Below are 17,769 nucleotides of genomic sequence, written 5' to 3'. Positions count from 1 at the left end.
CCGGGCTAACAGGACAAAACTCATACACATAAAAACAGAGTCAACGGAACATTCCGAAGCGACCATGTTTGAACAATATGTGACGGAAACATAACTGTTCGGAAGTGGGCGCACTCAGAGCCAAGAGAGGAAAACCCCCGGAGGAGGATATCCTGAACGAAGTGATAGCGGTGGGTGGAAAAAACGCTGACTGCTAAACACTAAAATCGCCGGAGCAGTAAGCAAGGAGAGCGCCCAACAAGATAACGAAACACCGAATAGGTAGTAGCAAAATGGAGGGGAACGCCGAAAGTAAATAAAACAGAAGACAGTTAGGTGGAAAACGCTAACTGGCCTCGTATGAGATCCCAACAGTGAGGTGCGAACATGTAGGAAGCACCACGAAGGGAAACAGTCGACGTAAAAGGAAGGGGAAGGATAGGCCAGGAGGTTGGTAACCCAAAGTAGCGACCAGGGTGGGACAGCACTCCCGGGCGCCCAGAGATTCTCATAGATCCCCTCGCTATGTGAGCTGTGTTGCACGACAAGAGCGAGAGAAAAGGAGAGGAAGGGCAAAACCTCTACGGCCAGGAGAGCAAAGAAAGGAAAAGGAGTGTGAACAGGAGTGGGGAGAACACTCCCAGTCACCTCCAGGTCCAGGTGGAGTGCCAACCGATAAGGTCAGACACACCGAGGGACAACCAATCAATGCAGAGGGAGGGGATGTAGGCTACAGCACAAAATAAGGATAAATTGCACTCAAGGGGAGAGAGAGAGCAAAGGATAAAAGGGAGAGAAGGGGATTCTCGATACCACAAAAAAAAAATATATATATAGTCGGTAAAAGAAGTGTGAACAGGAGTGGGGAGAGCACTCCCGGTCACCACTGGTAAGCAACCCAAAGAAGGATTGAACTAGGATAGGCTACATGAGGTAAACCCTCGCTATTCCAGCTTAACTTATTAGGAACATTAGCCTAAGTGAAAAGCCGAAACAGGGAGAGGGTGGACGTAGGCAATATATCCAAGCCAAAACCAAACAAAGGGAAGCACCAGACATAAAACACATATGTACAGAACGAGATCACAGACATGAAACTCATACGTACAGATCGAGATCGTCCCTCCCTTAATGATTTTTCCTCGAAGGGAAAAAGTGTTATAGCCAACCCCTAGGCTAACCTAACTGAGGCGATGCAAAGGAAGGAAGCCTAGGAGAGGGGTAAAGGCTAACTAATAACTCAAATAATGCATAATAAAACAAAAATTTTCTATAAGGCACATGTAGGAGGATAAGCAGGCCCAACACGACATGAACGTGAAGGGAAATGGCCGACCTCCAGTTAAATAAAAGTACCCAAAATTAACAAAATTCAAAAGCATCCGAGCACAAGGTCAAAACTAAATGTACCAATGAAAATCATGTTCCCATAAGCTTAGAGAAGTGAGTCTAAAACAAGGCAAAATAAAGCCAAAATAAGAAGCGAATAGGCCCGAGGGGGAACCACGTAGTCTAAACAGCAAGACAGCACCTGACCAGGAAGGGAACACAAAATTCACAAAATAAACAAAATTATAAAAACAAAATAAAAACCGTAACAGTACCAATGAAAATAAGATCCCAAAGGCTAAGAGAAGTGAGGGACAAAATTAAGGCATAATGAGGCCATGATAATAAGCGAATGGGCTCGAGGGGGTAGCTCGTAGCCTAAACGCTCAACAGCACTTCTCGTAATGAAGCCACGATAAAAAGCGAATGGGCCCGAGGGGGTAGCTCGTAGCCTAAACGCTAAACATCACACTCGTAATGAAGCCACGATAAAAAGCGAATGGGCCCGAGGGGGTAGCTCGTAGCCTAAACACTAAACATCACTCTCGTAATGAAGCCATGATAAAAAGCGAATGGGCCCGAGGGGGTAGCTCGTAGCCTAAACGCTAAACAGCACTTCTCGTAGCAAAGGGGTACAGAACAAACATAAAATTAATCAAACCCACTAAAGTTAGGAATCATTAATTGGTAAAATATCCCAAATAAAAAGGGATACTAATAAAAAACACAAAACAAACATGCCGACCCAAGACCAAGAGAGGTCAAGAGACGCCGTGAGAGGAGATCGAGAAGGGTGTTATAAATCCCTTTAATTATTAAACTAAAGGAAAATAAGGAGCCTCAATCGCCTAAAAAACAAAAAACACTGGTACTCAAGTTGTTGAAGAAGAACCTTGCGAGGATGCCATAAAAATGCCAAAATAGAGCACAAAATAAGGATCACAACGAAACTACGTGTGAACGAAATCGCGTGCTAAAATGGAATGCGGCTAGTGTTGCCTTGTGTACAGTCCGCGAGTAGTGCATGGGCTTGTATCGGCTCCTCTCTCGTTGGGACTTTTGACATTGGGAATCTTTATAGGGCAGGGTCCTGTGATTGTGACAATCTCACCCTTTACCATATACGACTCCATTTCTTGGAGCTCGCTCTGGGGGTAGTAACCCCAGCTTTACATTTAGCTTTTCTCTGGTATCTAGCAACGGAATTACCTAGAAATAAGTGCTGAATGGATTATTTCACCGGCTGACACGGGACCCCGATCCAGAAATAAGAATTGCTTTAAACAAAAATGTCAGAGAACATAGTTAAAGAAGCAGTAGTGGAAGATGAGGTATTCTATGAGAGAGAAAATGAAAATGAATGGAGAGGACCTGCTCAGGTAGTGGGAGTATCAGGTAAAATGGCAGTGGTTAAACATAGCGATTCTCTAAGAGAAGTAGCTAGAATACATGTTACTAGGATTCAAGGCCTGTCATCAGAAAAAGAAGATACCTAAAATAGATAAAACATATACAGTACAGTACTGTGAAGGATGAATCCTGTGCATCAAAGGAAGGGAATATAGATGGGCAGGAAGGAAAAGAGATGGTAATGGGCTGGAGAAGGAATGCAGATGGAGATCAAAACAGGAAATAGTTAGAGCTATAAACAAAAATAAAGGACAAGCAGAAGAATGGACTATACTAAGTCTTGCAGGAAAAAGATGAAGCAAATTTTGGGCTGATTCACACAATGTACAAGACTCACAGTCAGGTGACAAGGGATGGATCAACTTAAGAGATTACTGTACAGTCATGCAGAAAAAACTGAAGATGAAGAAGAGTTTTACTAGGTTTTGAAAATAAACGTGTAATTGAAGCTAGAAAAAAAGAACTACAAAGCTGGTGAGAAAACAATGTATATAAGGAGGTAAATGAAGTTGGACAAGAAGCTATATCTACAAGATGGATAGTAACTGAAAAGCTAAAAGGGGGAGAAAGGATATATAAAGCAAAATTGGTAGCTAGAGGTTTTGAAGAAGAAATGGCTGAATGGGAAAAAGATGCTCCAACATGCCATTCCAAAATTTTAAAATTTTGTTTGACAATAATTAAATTAAAAGATTAGACTTGCTATACATTAGATATACAAATGCATATTTGCAAGGTGGTGAAATACAAAGAGAGGTACTACATTTAAAATCAACTAGTGAAGATGGTTGGAGTGGATTATGGAAATTGAAGAAAACTGTTTATGGGTTGAAGGATGAAGCAAAAGCATGGTATTGTAAGGTGGTAAAGTGGTGGAGGACCTTACAGGTGAGAGTACATGATTAGAACCTAACATATTCTTTTGGAGGAGAGACAATAAATTGAAAAGTATTTTATGTACACACGTAGATGATTTTTGTTATGGAGGAACTGAAGGATTTTTAAAGGAAACAATAGGGAAATTGAAAGGGAAATTGCAAGTACGAGAACAAGAAGGGAGAAGTGATAATAAGTGAGTTAGAAGAAGAAAAGATTTATTGGGAAGCCTATGCAGATGCTTCATTTGGTACTACTGAACATGGTCATATGCAATTGGGTTATGTGATATCCTTGAAAGATGGTAAGGGGAGAAATTCCCAAGTGGTGGAAATCCAGAAAATCAAGCAGAGTAGCAAAATCTACCATTGTGGGGAGAGATAATACGAGAGAGAAAATTAGAATCATTGGCTAAAACTGATAGTAAAACATTAATGACTGCAATTAAATCAAGCACAGGAGTAAGTAGTAAGAGACTAAAAACTGATACTGCGGCAATAAGAGAAACAATAGAATCTGCAGAAATAAAGAAGTTTAGATGGATAAAAGGAAAGCATCAAATAGCTGATACATTAACTAAAGCAGGAGTTTCATGGGAAAATATCAGAAATTATGTAGAAGGTAAAGAATTGAAGAACACTGGAGATTGGAGGGAATTACGATAAGAAGAGGTTGGAGGGAAAGGAGGAGATAAGTATGATTATCTGTCAGTTTTATAAATTTAATCATTATTATTTTTTTATTTTTATTAAATGGGTTACTGAAGTAGGTGTATGAGTTATACATTTAAGACTGTAGACAAAGTATGCTGTTAATTTTATTGGGTATGCAAAGCCAGCCCTCTCACCATGTTTGGGATGGTGCGATGGTTGTTGTTGTGATGTTATAAGACGTACAGAGGGGGTTAGTTATGAAAATGGTCATGGCCACGAGTCAGGAGTTTGTGGTGGTGATGAAAATTTGTGAGTGCTCTCGTTTGTGGTTTGTTGGTCGGTTCGTAAGTCTTTTTTTTTGTTTGTTGGGGTTGTGAGCTGGCTTGGGTGAGCAGTGTGACGGGAACAGGTGTGTAAATTGAGTAACTGTTGCATACTGATCAGACAGGTGCTGAAAATTCCTCAAGAATGGCACCCTAAGCCATACACAAACCATTTCTGATACAAGGCCACAGTTATTTTCCACTTAAGGATAGAATCCATGATACCTTGAAAATCCCCTTCTTGGGTGGTTAAGTGTGAGATGTGAAAGTTAGTGGAACTGCATGGAATTTGGTAATTTCTCCTTGAACAGAAGAATATGAGAGACATCTACTGGGAGTCATTGAACAATTCTTGTACTAGAAATTTGTTCAATACTTTCTTTAGATTAGATAAAGGAGGAAGGCATATGAGTCTGAATCAGGCAAAACTTGAAGAAACACATCCACTGCTCAAGCCTGAGGGACCTCAAAGGAGTAGTAGTAGACTGGTCATTCCTGTTTATCCACATGCTAATAAGGCCACATTTGAGTGCTCCTCTAATTCTACAATGACTATTGGACCACTCTATAAGTAGTTTTGTCCTTCCTGAATCCTAATTTGCCAATAACATTGCCCTTCAGCAGAATGAACTATTGAACCAATACCATATTGTTCATATCACTCAAAGAAGCAATCTTTCTGCTACGACTAGTTTCTGACCAGGGATAAACCTAATAGGAATCTTCGATGGCCTTTCCACCACCTTGACGTCTCGTAAGGTTTACCAGGTGTAGTGTTGACCATTCTATGGTGTATTGCAAGTCAGTGTAGCGACACTTGTCAAAATTTTTGTGTCACAAGGCAGAGGGAAAAACAACCTACAGGACCTGGTGGCACTGATGGTCCTGGAATACTTACAAGTTTTATGAATGTTAGCTGTAAGTTATAATCTCTTATGCTGAAACAGTACTGTAATTGTGCCTGATTAATCTGACAAATTCTCCAGTTAGGCCATGTTCCTAACAAAGAAAGCCATTATCTACTAGAAAGATTCCTTAAGGGCTGAAATTCTTCAAAAACAAGAAGTGCCTATTTGTCCTCCGACAGACAAGCCTGCAAATTGCAAAAGTATCCCCACATCACCAGATAAGAATGTACTGAGGAGGAGTTATGGAAGTCTCTTGAAAATCGTAATGCACAGAGACTGAACCAGGTGAGGCAACAGATCATTGCCCTTTGGAATAATGTCAACACAGTTGGCCAACTTGAACCAGTTGACTTGGAAGAAAAGAATTCTTGCTCCTAAAAGTTGACACCATCTGTCTACGGGAAATAAATTCCTTTTGAATACTTACAGAGGCACTGTGCACAAGCCAAAACAATGTGCCTTGAACAGCAATACCTTCTCTGCAAATACACATCTAAGGAACTTTCGTGAGTGAGGATGTACTGGTATGAGGAAAATGTCTACTGCACTTGCGGTTGCTTATGGTGCTAGGAAAAAGTTAGAGGTAAAATCCCAGTGAGTTACCGACACCTGCTCCATTGCATTCTTTCCAATTATACCCTCCTACTAAAGAATAAGATACTTCTGCTGGAGAAGACACAAAGGAACAGCTATAGGAGACTAAACCAGTGGAAGAGAACCGAAAAGGAATCTTATTGCCTTCAAGAGAGTCAGACTTAGAAGGTAACCCACAGGAGAAACCAAAACAGCCACCATATCCTGTGCAGTATAAACCTTACCTCAGATAAGAGCACACATGTTCTCACTTCTCCCAAGCCCATTTAGTATAAACATGAGAACATTAGTCCACAGCATCAAAAACATGTTCGACTGCACAAGTTAAAAACTCTAACACCCTTCCTTGCTCAACTCCCGCAGGCACAAAAAACACTGAGGTGCCACAAACACACTAAGCTGGTGCCTCAACCTCTCTAGCTGGCACAAAGAGGCAATTATACTGAACAAAAGTTTAGTCAAGATAAAAATTCAACATTCTAAACAGAGATCTGGACAACAGACTCAGTTCCAGCATGTCCAAAGCACTTGTCTGTCTCGAGTTTGTCTCTTCAAAGGAATGAGACAAAGAAAAACGAATCTTTGACTGAAGACAGTTTAAGTGCCAATTAAGTGCCTGTATCATAAGAGGCCATTCTCCGAGACTTCAACAAAACGCGCACGAACCGAAGGAGATTCCTCCGATTCAAATTCTTCCATCAGAGGGCAACAGGAGGCGATAGCTGGCGACAAGAGGTGACCGGTGATGACCAGGAGGAGACAGCAGCTGATTACCTGTAATGCATCTGCGACCAAATGAAAGGGAAACAGGGAAACGTAGACTGCATAGACTCAGCTGAGACAACAAAACTCAGCTGAGCAAAAAAAATGGGAAATGTTGGGAGGCAGGGGGGAGAGAAGTTATGATGACTTTCCTGCCTCATCTGAAAGCGAGTCAGCTGATGACAGGAGGAGACAGCAGCCGAGTACCCGTAATGCATCCGTGACGTGATGAAAGGGAGACAGAAATGGATACTGAAGAGACTCAGCTGAGTTGACACAAGCCAGCTGAGCAAAAGAAAACAGGAAATGTTGGGAGGCTGGGGGCAAAGGAGTTACGACGACTCTCCCGCCTCATCCGAGAGTGAGTCAATAGACATGAGAGCATTCCCATACAACACATCCTTAGAAATCCAAATAGCTAGAATAATATCTAGCTTGGAAACAACAGAAGGTACTGTAGCCACGGTAGGATTGGAAAGAGAAACATTAATTGAAGCAGAAGTAAGAGATTCGCTGATAGCCAAAGAAAAAGCATGTAAAAAATGAAAAAAGTGCATTTCAACAGAGAAAGTGGAATAGGATAGCAGACAAGGATTTAGAATGAGCAATAGATGAAGAAATTGGTTTAACAAGTGAATGAACCAACATCACATCAGGAAAGTACAACTCACTACAGACACATTACAAACGCAACCCTACTTACGAACACTCAACTTACAAACATTCAAAGATTAAAAACAAACAGGATGGCAAATTAAAACTGTGTTTAGAGTGCTCCATCTTGCCACTCTTAAGTTCAAATTTTGTTCTGCATGCCTATTTTATAAAATACATTACTGTATGTACAGTGAATTGTGTTTTAGGATGAAAAAATGTAAAGTACTGTACTGTATTGACTTTATATCATACTGCACTTAAATAGGTATGAAGAGTACAGTAACCAACTTACAAACAATTCAACATAAAAATGGCTGTCCAGAACATAACTCATTTGTAAGTAGGGTGGTGTCTATATATCAATAATACTGCCTATACAGGCAGTCCCTGCTTACCGACGGCATCGGTTAACAGCATTTTGGTGTTACAGCGCTTGGCTAGCGCTGTTGTTAACAAAAATTTTTGGCACTGGTAAGCAATTTTCAGTGCTGGTAGTCTGTTTATTGGCATCGGTAAGCGGTTTATTGGTGCAATAACCAGACAACGGCACTATTTTCACTGATTTTCGGTTAGTGGAGCTTGGCCGGGAACGGAACCCTGTCATTAACTGGGGACTGCCTGTACATAAATAATTAGTCCTACTAGTGCTAACAACCTTATACTAGGTGCTGATGACGGTAGAGGTCGCATACATTGCGAAGTTAATGTTTCCCAAAACAGTGGGAAACAATCTTTCAGCTAACACACTAAACACGACTCAGAGCATGAACAATGGAGAGGCAGGTGAAGGAGGGTACAGTACCAAATCACTGAGAACCGACCTGGTTCCCTAGCAGCAGACTCTCCCAACTGTCGCAGGGCAGTCCTAGGCTTAGGCTACAGATGCCTCTTACAGTACAAAGGAACATGAAAGTGATTGGACACTATGGGGGGGGGGCCTGGAATAGTTCCCTAACAAATTTCCAATTTCTCAATATGTACACTTTTCCTAAATTGAAAGGGGAGTGGAAGGTGGAGCTAAAGAGGAAATCTCAGCACTAACTAAAACATTAGCAAAGAAAAAGCCTAGACTAAGTAAGAATAAATACAGATGAAGGACCTGGAGAAGGGGAAGAAAGGAAGATTGGTGACCTGACCTAACTACTTGCTTTCCTAATCTGTCTGCTTCCCTTCTCTTACTATACTAAAGACACTTAACCAGAAAGTTCCTTGAAAATCCTACTTCCTCTCATCTATTCTCAAGATCACAATTTACACAACTGCAGCCGGCACAAACAGTGTTTACCTCCTAAAAAATCACATCCTGGTAACACAGTAATCATTCCAACAGAACCTGACATTCTTAGCCTTGATTAAATTGGAAGGCATCCAAGGAAAAATAAATGTACAGTACTGTACTGTAATAGCAGCAAACAGCCATGAAATACCAACAAGTGCCTATAAACAACGGCAGCAAGGAGAATTCTGACAAGAGCTAAAGCATTCAAAACACTCCTACTGGAGATCAAGTGTACTAAACAGTAATCTGGGCTGCCGTTCGATCTTTTGTTTGCATTCTGACTTGCCTACCAGCGCAGAGATATAAGCTATCTTCAACAGTAGGTAAGATTTATTCCTAAAAATGTTTTACATATATTTTTACACTGACATCACTGTGGATTTCTTCACCAATCTCGTGATTCATGAGGTTATGAAATTTGTATATAAAATAATAATAATAATAATAATAATAATAATAATAATAATAATAATAATAATAATAACATTGAACTGAAATGGCTCCAAATAAACCAACTTGAAGGATACTACAATGAGACAACTGACCCACCAAAGACTAACTGCTAGAATGAAAGACTCCCCAGAAGGGCATGAAATTCACTTCCACACTTTGAGGCAGCAATGGCAACAAAGAGATGATAGCCAGGGATTTGTAAGGTGGTCTAGTGAAGCTGTGCATCACTGAGGTAAAGTCCTAAAATGGAGGTTTAATCCGCCTGCTGGATCAACTGGTAAAAATGACAAAAAGTCTGAATCTCCTCAATAGGCCCCTTCCATGACTTAAGAGGCCAACTCATCACTGAGACCTAAATCTATATTGGATTGGAAGGGTAAGGCCTGGAGGTAATCTATTGAGGTAGTAGATATAGCAGAGTACTTACGAGACTCAAGGTTCTTCATCAGTGAACTTCCTAATCCTCCAAAGCTCTTGATGAGGATATCAGAGAGGACACAAGAATCTTGTCTTTGCTAACCAACTCTACTTGGCAACTTACATTGGAATGAATCCCCAACCAACAAACCAAAAAGGTGACTTGGAGCTATGCTGCTGAAGGGTAGAGAAGCATTGATGCAAAGGGCACTAATGACTTCTCTGGAAGGAATACAAAGTTTGAGAGCAATGTGGCATAAAAGATCTTGGAGCCAACTGAAAGCTGCCTGAAAATAAGACTATCTAGGCCAAGGAGCAGATAGCTTGAAGACAATGAGGTTTTGAAGCACCAAAGTTACATTTGATGGCATACAAGATGCACCCTCATTTTAAGAGGGCATATTCAGGAAAAATGTTTTGGTAGCTTTGAGCATGCAATGCTTAAAACAAGCTAGCAGTACACTGCAAAACATTATAAACATTAATTACAGCGGGAAACATTACAAAAGCACCTTAGATAAGGAAGGAAGCATTACTGTACATAAGGTAAAAAGTAAGCTAGCAGTACAGCTGAACAAAAAATAAACAATCACAATTGTGAAAATATCCTACATGATTACAGAAGTAAAATACTGCAAAAGAAACCAAAAGACCCTTAGCTATAGCAGAAAATAAAAATATTACAAAGTACAAAAGAACCTTAGCTATAGCAGAAAACATTACTGCATATAAACAATGGTGTAATATCCTGCATGACTGCCCTTGCTTCAGCTGTTCCCATATTCCACAAAGTTGGTCTCTTTACAAGATATTCAAGCTGGTGTGTCTGGAGCCATCTCACACAGACTAACACTATTTCATGATTAATGGCTTTGTCAGAAAAAATTTAAATAAAGCTATCGCATGGGTCACATGGGCATTAAGTACCCATGGATCAATGAAATGGAATGGAATATAAACTTTACACAAAAGGCCAAGCACTAGGACCTATGAGGTCATCAATGCTGAAGGGGAAACTCACAGTATTGAAATTTTTATGATAAATTTTACTTTTAAAATCTTACTCCCTTATCCCTTAAACACCGAGCCTCTATTTACAAAAAACGTCTCCCGTTGGCATTCAGGAGTTTTGTCGGAAAAAGTTTTTTTTTAAAAATCATGCACGCTTAGTTTTTAAGATTAAGAGTTCATTTTTAGCTCCTTTTTTGTCATTGCCTGAAGTTTAATATGCAACCATCAGAAATGAAAAAATATCATTATCATATATAAATATTGAAATATATGACAGCACAAAAAAAATTTTCATATATAATTTTATACAAATCGCTGTGAGCAAAACAGTTAAAGCTAACGGATTATTTTTTTCTTTGTATTGTACACTAAATTGCAATGATTTTGGTATATAACAAACTGTAAAACGATCAAAGCAACACAGAGAAAATATTATCACAATATGATGCATGAGTCCGTAAAGCGCTGGACGTAAAAAAATGTTTTTTTCAAAAATTCACCATAAATCGAAATACTGTGCTAGAGACTTCCCGTTTGTTGAAAAATGAAGCTAATTGATTGAATATTACTAGACTGTAAGTGTTTTAGCTTACAATTGCAGTTTTCGACCATTTCGGTCGAGTTAAAGTTGACCAAAGGTCGAATTTTTTCTATTTATCGTAATTTATATGAAAATACTTCAAAACTGATAAAAGCTACAACCATGAGTTATTTTCTGTTGTATTCTACATGAAATTGCGCACATTTTCATATATAAAAGTTTATGTAACGACTAATATAAAACGGTGCAAACATTACGACAACGTGATGAAAGAATTTCTGAGATGTTAGGCCGAGTTACGCGCTGGACGTAAGGAAAATGTTTTTTTCAAAAATTCACCATAAATCGAAATATTGTGCTAGAGACTTCCAATTTATTGCAAAATAAAGGTAAATGATTGAATATTACTCGAATGTAAGAGTTTTAGCTTACAATTGCGTTTTTCGACCATTTCGGTCGAGTTAAAGTTGACCGAAGGTTAAAATTTTGGCAGTTATCGTGATTTATGTGAAAATATTTCAAAAGTGATAAAAGCTACAACCATGAATTATTTTCTGTTGTATTCTACATGAAATTGTGCACTTTTCATATATAAAAGTTTATGTAATGACTAATGTAAAACGATGCAAACATTACGACAATGTGACGAAAGAATTTCTGAGATGTTTGGCCGAGTTACATGAGACGAAAGGAAAAAGTTTTTTTAAGAAATTCACCATAAATCGAAATATTGTGTAGAGACTTCCAGTTTGTTGTAAAATGAAGGTACATGATTGACTATTACTAGAATGTAAGAGTTTTAGCTTATAATTGCGATTTTTACCATTTTGGTCGAGTTAAAATTGACCGAAGGTTGAAATTTTGGCAGTTATCGTGATTTATATGAAAATATTTCAAAACTGATAAAAGCTACAACCATGAGTTATTTTCTGTTGTATTCTACATGAAATTGCGCATATTTCCATATATAAAACTTTATGTAACGACTAATATAAAACGGTGCAAACATTACGACAACGTGACGAAGAATTTCTGGCGCGGACGTAAGGAAAAAGTTTTTTTCAAAAATTCATCATAAATCGTAATAGTGTGCTAGAGACTTCCAATTTGTTGCAAAATGAAGGTAAATGATTGAATATTACTAGAATGTAAGAGTTTTAGCTTACAATTGCGTTTTTACCATTTCGGTCGAGTCAAAGTTGACCGAAGGTTGAAATTTTGGCAGTTATCGAGATTTATATGAAAATATTTCCAAACTGATACAAGCTACAACCATGGGTTGTATTTTGTTGTATTTTACATGAAATTGCACACATTTTCATATATAAAACTTTATGTAACGGCTAATATAAAACAGTGCAAAAATTACGACAAAATGATGAAAGAATTTCTGAAATTTTCGGACGAGTTACCGTGCAGACGTAAGGAAAAAGTTTTTTAAAAAATTCACCATAAATCGAAATATAGTGCTAGAGACTTCCAATTTGTTGCAAAATGAAGGTAAATGATTGAATATTACTAGAATGTAAGAGTTTTAGCTTACAATTGCGTTTTTCAACCATTTCGGTCGAGTCAAATTGACCGAAGGTTGAAATTTTTGTAGTCGACGACGGTACGTCCACTTGGCACCCAACAGACAATTTTAGTCGACGTATGATACGTCCAGTAGGCGTTTAAGGGTTATTATGGTAGCTGTAATTCCCACATCGGATTAATTTCAAAATTAGAAACTTTTATAAAATTTAATTTTAAAATATTTACTTCTTTATTCCCACATCAGGCTATCATAATAGGTAAGATTCAATTAAAAAACAAAAAAGGTCCTAAAGGTCTAACAAGAGGAAAACCTCACACTTGTACTATGAAGAAAATGTTAGGAGAGGGCCGAAAGTAAGACGGATCAATCAAGTGGACCATTTCAAATACACGATAAAAGAACTACAGTGTGACATTCACTTTTATTTAAAGAAAATGTCATAATTTTAGTGATTTATATGAAATATTTTCATATAAATCACGATAACTGCCAAAATTTCAACCTTCGGTCAACTTTAACTCGACCAAAATGGTAAAAAAATGCAATTATAAGCTAAAACTCTTACATTCTAGTAATATTCAATCATGTACCTTCATTTTGCAACAAACTGGAAGTCTCTAGCACAATATTTCGATTTTATCTGCTTTAATTCGTTGTCATCCAGTTCATTACTCCATAAAATCTGCCATTTATTCAGTATGAAGAGTTGTGGGGGTGTTAAATAATCACTGACGGGGATGTTCATGTTTGATCTGGTCCTAGTAACTGCAGCTTTATGCCAATATGAGCAGGGATCCAACATATTTCTTTTACATCAGCTTCATATAATTTAAACTTAACTTGCTGTATAAGAGAACTTTTGAACTGCAGTTCTGAAGGCTTAAATGGTGTTTCTCCAATGGCTGAGGATGACAAATTTCTATGGTGGGTAGGTTTTAACATTCTTAAGTGGTGAATTTATTGTTCATATTTCTGCTGTGAAAACAGAAGCATTGTTTGGTAAGAGAACTACTGATAATTTGTTTTATCAGGTAAAATGGCAACAAATCCTATGCCTGTTACGAGATTTGGAATTATTAGTATAAAATACACAGTGTAGACCTTTGCATCTTATGTGTGTTGTTTATGAAGTTCAGGGATGTATGGATAATTTTTGGACACGTAAGTTCTGACTGTGAGGGTTGTTACTGACAAAGGTCTTGTGGCTAAGCTTCAACCTTGGGGGTGGACCAAGCTCAAGACCTTGCTGAGGAATGGGCGAAGTTGTGCAAAGTACAATAGCATCTACTTCAGGAGGTGTGTAGCTCTCTGTTTTCAGGCTGGATGAGACCTAAGATTGAGATGTGTAAACATTACTTTGGTTGCCACCCCTATTAACCAGCTGAGAAATGGTTCAGATAAGATCCTGTTTAATTAAAATAAAGCATCACAATGGTTATGTAAAAGCCCCTCAGGAAAGATCGGGAAACTCGACATACAAAAGCACCTTCATCCTCTACCACCGCCATCAAATCCAAGGAATACATTTGCAAATAAGGACTCAAAAGTCACTGTAAACATCCATCATTACTGCCTACATTGCAAACAGCAAGCCCTACACAATGATACAGCATTTACCAAGATTTAAATCTATACAACAATGCAGGGTCAAGAAAAAAAAATACTTCATACTTATACAGAAGCAACTCTTAAAGATGAATTATGTATGAAATAATTCCATCCTCAACTTCTAAAACTAATTCAAATACTCTCCAAAAAATCCATTTCAACTCTGAAATGAGGATAAAATCAAGATTTACCTTCATACGCTGGGAACCATACCAGCCTAATATATTCTTACTGTCCTTCTCAGTCTCTTTCAAAATTTCTATAATTTTCAGGCAATGGAAATAGTTGATATCTGAAGAGAAAAATAAAAAAATTATTAGGGCTACAATAAGTGTTATGTTTTGGTAAAATTTCCAGTCTACACCACAGTAAGTAAACTGTGTCATCTAAAAAGCCCAAGACAATTTTAATATTTCTTAATCTACAAACCTGTACTGTGCAAAACCTTTACCTCATTACATCTGATAGAACACATCACACTATTCCAAAATAATAATAATTTTCAAAATAAAATCTATTATTTCAATACTTACTGATTGGTTAAGTTAAGCTTAAAACTTCACACTGCTCAGGTGTGGTCAGCATTCAAAAAAGAAAAACCTAGTTGCGCCAACTACGCTGTTTAGTGCACCTGTTCTCCAACAGATGGGTTTTGAATGTTTTAGTACTTTCCAGATTTCTTCTAAACAACCCACTAAGAAATGGGGAGGCTGGAAGGAATCTACTTTAACAGTATGAGTATCCAAAAAATTACATACAGTTGAACCTCTTAAAATTACAAATTTTAAAAGTAATTTGTATTTTTCCCAACATACAAACCTGAGGTCTTTACATAGGAATTACCTTCAGTGCAAGCTGGAGCAGGCTATTCTACACAACAAGGTTATTCGGTAGTTGCCCTACCAGTGGGAGAGGTGAGGGGTACCCTCACCACCTCCCTTTGCTATGTCGCATAACCACTTGCCTTATAGCCTTCGTCAAGAGCAGATGCAATCCTGTCTTCCTCTGCCCGAATGTTTCCTGGCTGTTCTACCTGTACTTCATCTTGGTTTTTTCTTCCTTTTGTTGTGCTTGAAGTATAATTGTAATGTGTCTGTTCTTATTCTTGGATATCATGCAAACCCACAAATCATCTACTAAGCCTAAACCTCGCTTTTGCCCGGGTATGGGAGAACGATGTTGCAATTGCTTTCTCTCACCCTTTGAGGCAGACCCGCACACTGTTTGCACCAAATGCAGCAAGCACATTCAATTACTAATACTTGTCCCGAGTGTTGTGATTGGTCCCTGGAACAGTGGATGAGGTTCACTGGCATTCTGTGGTCTGGGAACTCCCTTGGTTCGGCTTGATTTTGAATCAGCCGCCATCAGTTTGTTGCATGACCATGAGGGCAGTGCCACGTATTGTTTACAACTTCCCGACAGCAAAAATTTGCCATATCTCTTTTGCTTTGTTAGTAATGAAAATAAGTGAAGTCAATTATGTTTTCAATATTAACTTTAAATGAATAAATATATATTTTTTAAAAATTCCACTTGAGAAGGCTCTACCACATCAAAACTTTTAATCAAACCAATGAGACATTTGGCACCACACGAATTCCTTACTCTTAGAGTGCTTGAAAGATATAGTGATATGGTTTTGATAATTTCTTTTTTATAGTTGTATATTCATCCATTTGATATGCCACACATGAGATCAGATGATGCCAGAGGTAAGAAGCACAAGCAAAAATCTTTATCTATGCTAGAAAATGTTTTCCCATTAGCGAATGCTTAGTGCTCATTTTCCTCAATAGATGATGGTGTGCTTTGTTTATGTTTTGATGGCGACATTCAAATGCACCGAGTGATCGCCGAAATTCATTATTTTTGTCATTTCATTACCCTCTACAATCAAAATAAGTGACGAAGATCATAAATTTAATAGATGAAAGTCACCAATAATATTCTGCAGATTCTGAGAAAAGTTAAGTACCGTAGTTAACTTACAGTTAGGCTAACTCGGGACTGTAGGCTAAATATATTACATGAAGTACACTATTTTAAAGAAAATTATACAGTGCGAAGTTATAAAATGATAAAGTGAAAATAGTATACGTAATAAATTGATAAAAAGCAGTGTCGTAAGTTTGCCAAGTGGTAGGCTAAGTCGGTGACTAGGCTATTTGTATGTGGAATTAGCTTGCAAGACTATGTTTGCATAGGGGCTTCATTTTTTTGGGATGTATTCTATATTCCGGGACTTTCTGTGGTCCGGCAGTGGCCTGGTCCCAAGGTTCACAGATTTAAGAGGTTGGGCTGTATTTTAAAGTAATTTGTATTTTTCCTAACTATACAAACCTGAGGTCTTTACATAGGAATATGGCTGGAGACCAGCTGTTTAACTTTAAACAAGGTGGTTAAGTATGTACCTGGTGTTTCAAAGTTAGAGCCCCCTCCAAAGAACAAATGGTTATGAAGTTTTCTGCTATAGCCTATCTCCAAGTACATTATTTTAAGTTTCTATTAAGCTATTCTATTTTTCATTTTACATTTCTTGTATTTTCAGACTGAGTGACAGAGTTAGATATAGCCATGGCTAACGACTTCGAGGAAATCAGATAGATTGACCGAATCCAGGCTATAACCTTCAGAGAGGCCAGGGATGCTGGCCTATCCTTCATTTCACATTCCTGGATAGCTAAATACATTAAAAGAGATGAATCCTTTGTTAAAATAAACTGGAACAAAAATCCATATGACTGTCATCGCAAAAAGAGTGAGAATCTTGGAAGGCCTGAAGTCCTTTCTCAGGAGTCAAAAGACATCATAGCTGAGGCAGTGGGTAAACCAAGAAAGTCTTTACATAAATTGGCTCTTGAACTAGAAACAAAAAGGGGAAAGAAGAGAAGTTATAGTGCTGTATATCGTGAGCTGAAAAAATCTGGTATCAACCCATTTCATGTTATCAGCAAGCCCAACATCACTCAGCAACAGAGGGAAGACCGTGCATAGTTTTGTGGTTCATTTGTTAAAGATTGGGATGAAGCTGACTTTCTCCATGTTGCCGGATCAGATGAATTCCTCATTTACACAGTCAGGAATCCAAATCATAAAAATGACATCATTTGGGCTGCAAAGTTGGATGATATCAGTGATGACATGCGCTATCGCCAAGTTGTGAAATTTCCTGAATGTTTGAGAATTTTTCTGTTTCACAGACAAACGGTTAATGTGGATCATCAAAGAAAAAGGACAGTCATGGAATGGCGAATACTTCAGAGAAACTGTGCTTACTGGTGGAGTATTTCCTTTTCTCAAAGATCCTGAAAATGTGTTATCTGTTGAAGAAGTCGCAGTTTTGCATGATAAGGCACCATGTTTCAAGGCTCTTCAGACACAGGAGCTGCTCTGAAACAGTGGTATTGATTTCTTCTTGTCAAGTGAATT

The 17,769-nt window shown here is 38.2% G+C and overlaps 1 protein-coding gene across 2 annotated transcripts in view; it reads right to left on the bottom strand.

The window, feature by feature from the left end:
• LOC136830265 (CDK5 regulatory subunit-associated protein 3) overlaps positions 1-17,769 on the bottom strand; it is a 119,933-nt gene that overhangs the window by 68,306 nt on the left and 33,858 nt on the right. For both annotated transcript variants that reach the window (XM_067089630.1, XM_067089629.1), the window contains exon 3: positions 14,529-14,629. In XM_067089630.1, the coding sequence (XP_066945731.1) occupies positions 14,529-14,629 (101 nt within the window). The remainder of the gene's footprint in view (positions 1-14,528; positions 14,630-17,769) is intronic.

This window comes from Macrobrachium rosenbergii, chromosome 46, assembly GCF_040412425.1.
Source record: "Macrobrachium rosenbergii isolate ZJJX-2024 chromosome 46, ASM4041242v1, whole genome shotgun sequence".
In the NCBI taxonomy this organism is placed as follows: Eukaryota; Metazoa; Arthropoda; class Malacostraca; order Decapoda; family Palaemonidae; genus Macrobrachium; species Macrobrachium rosenbergii.
The sequence above is the reverse complement of the archived record's forward strand: the minus strand, read 5'-3'. Positions and strand labels throughout refer to the sequence as shown.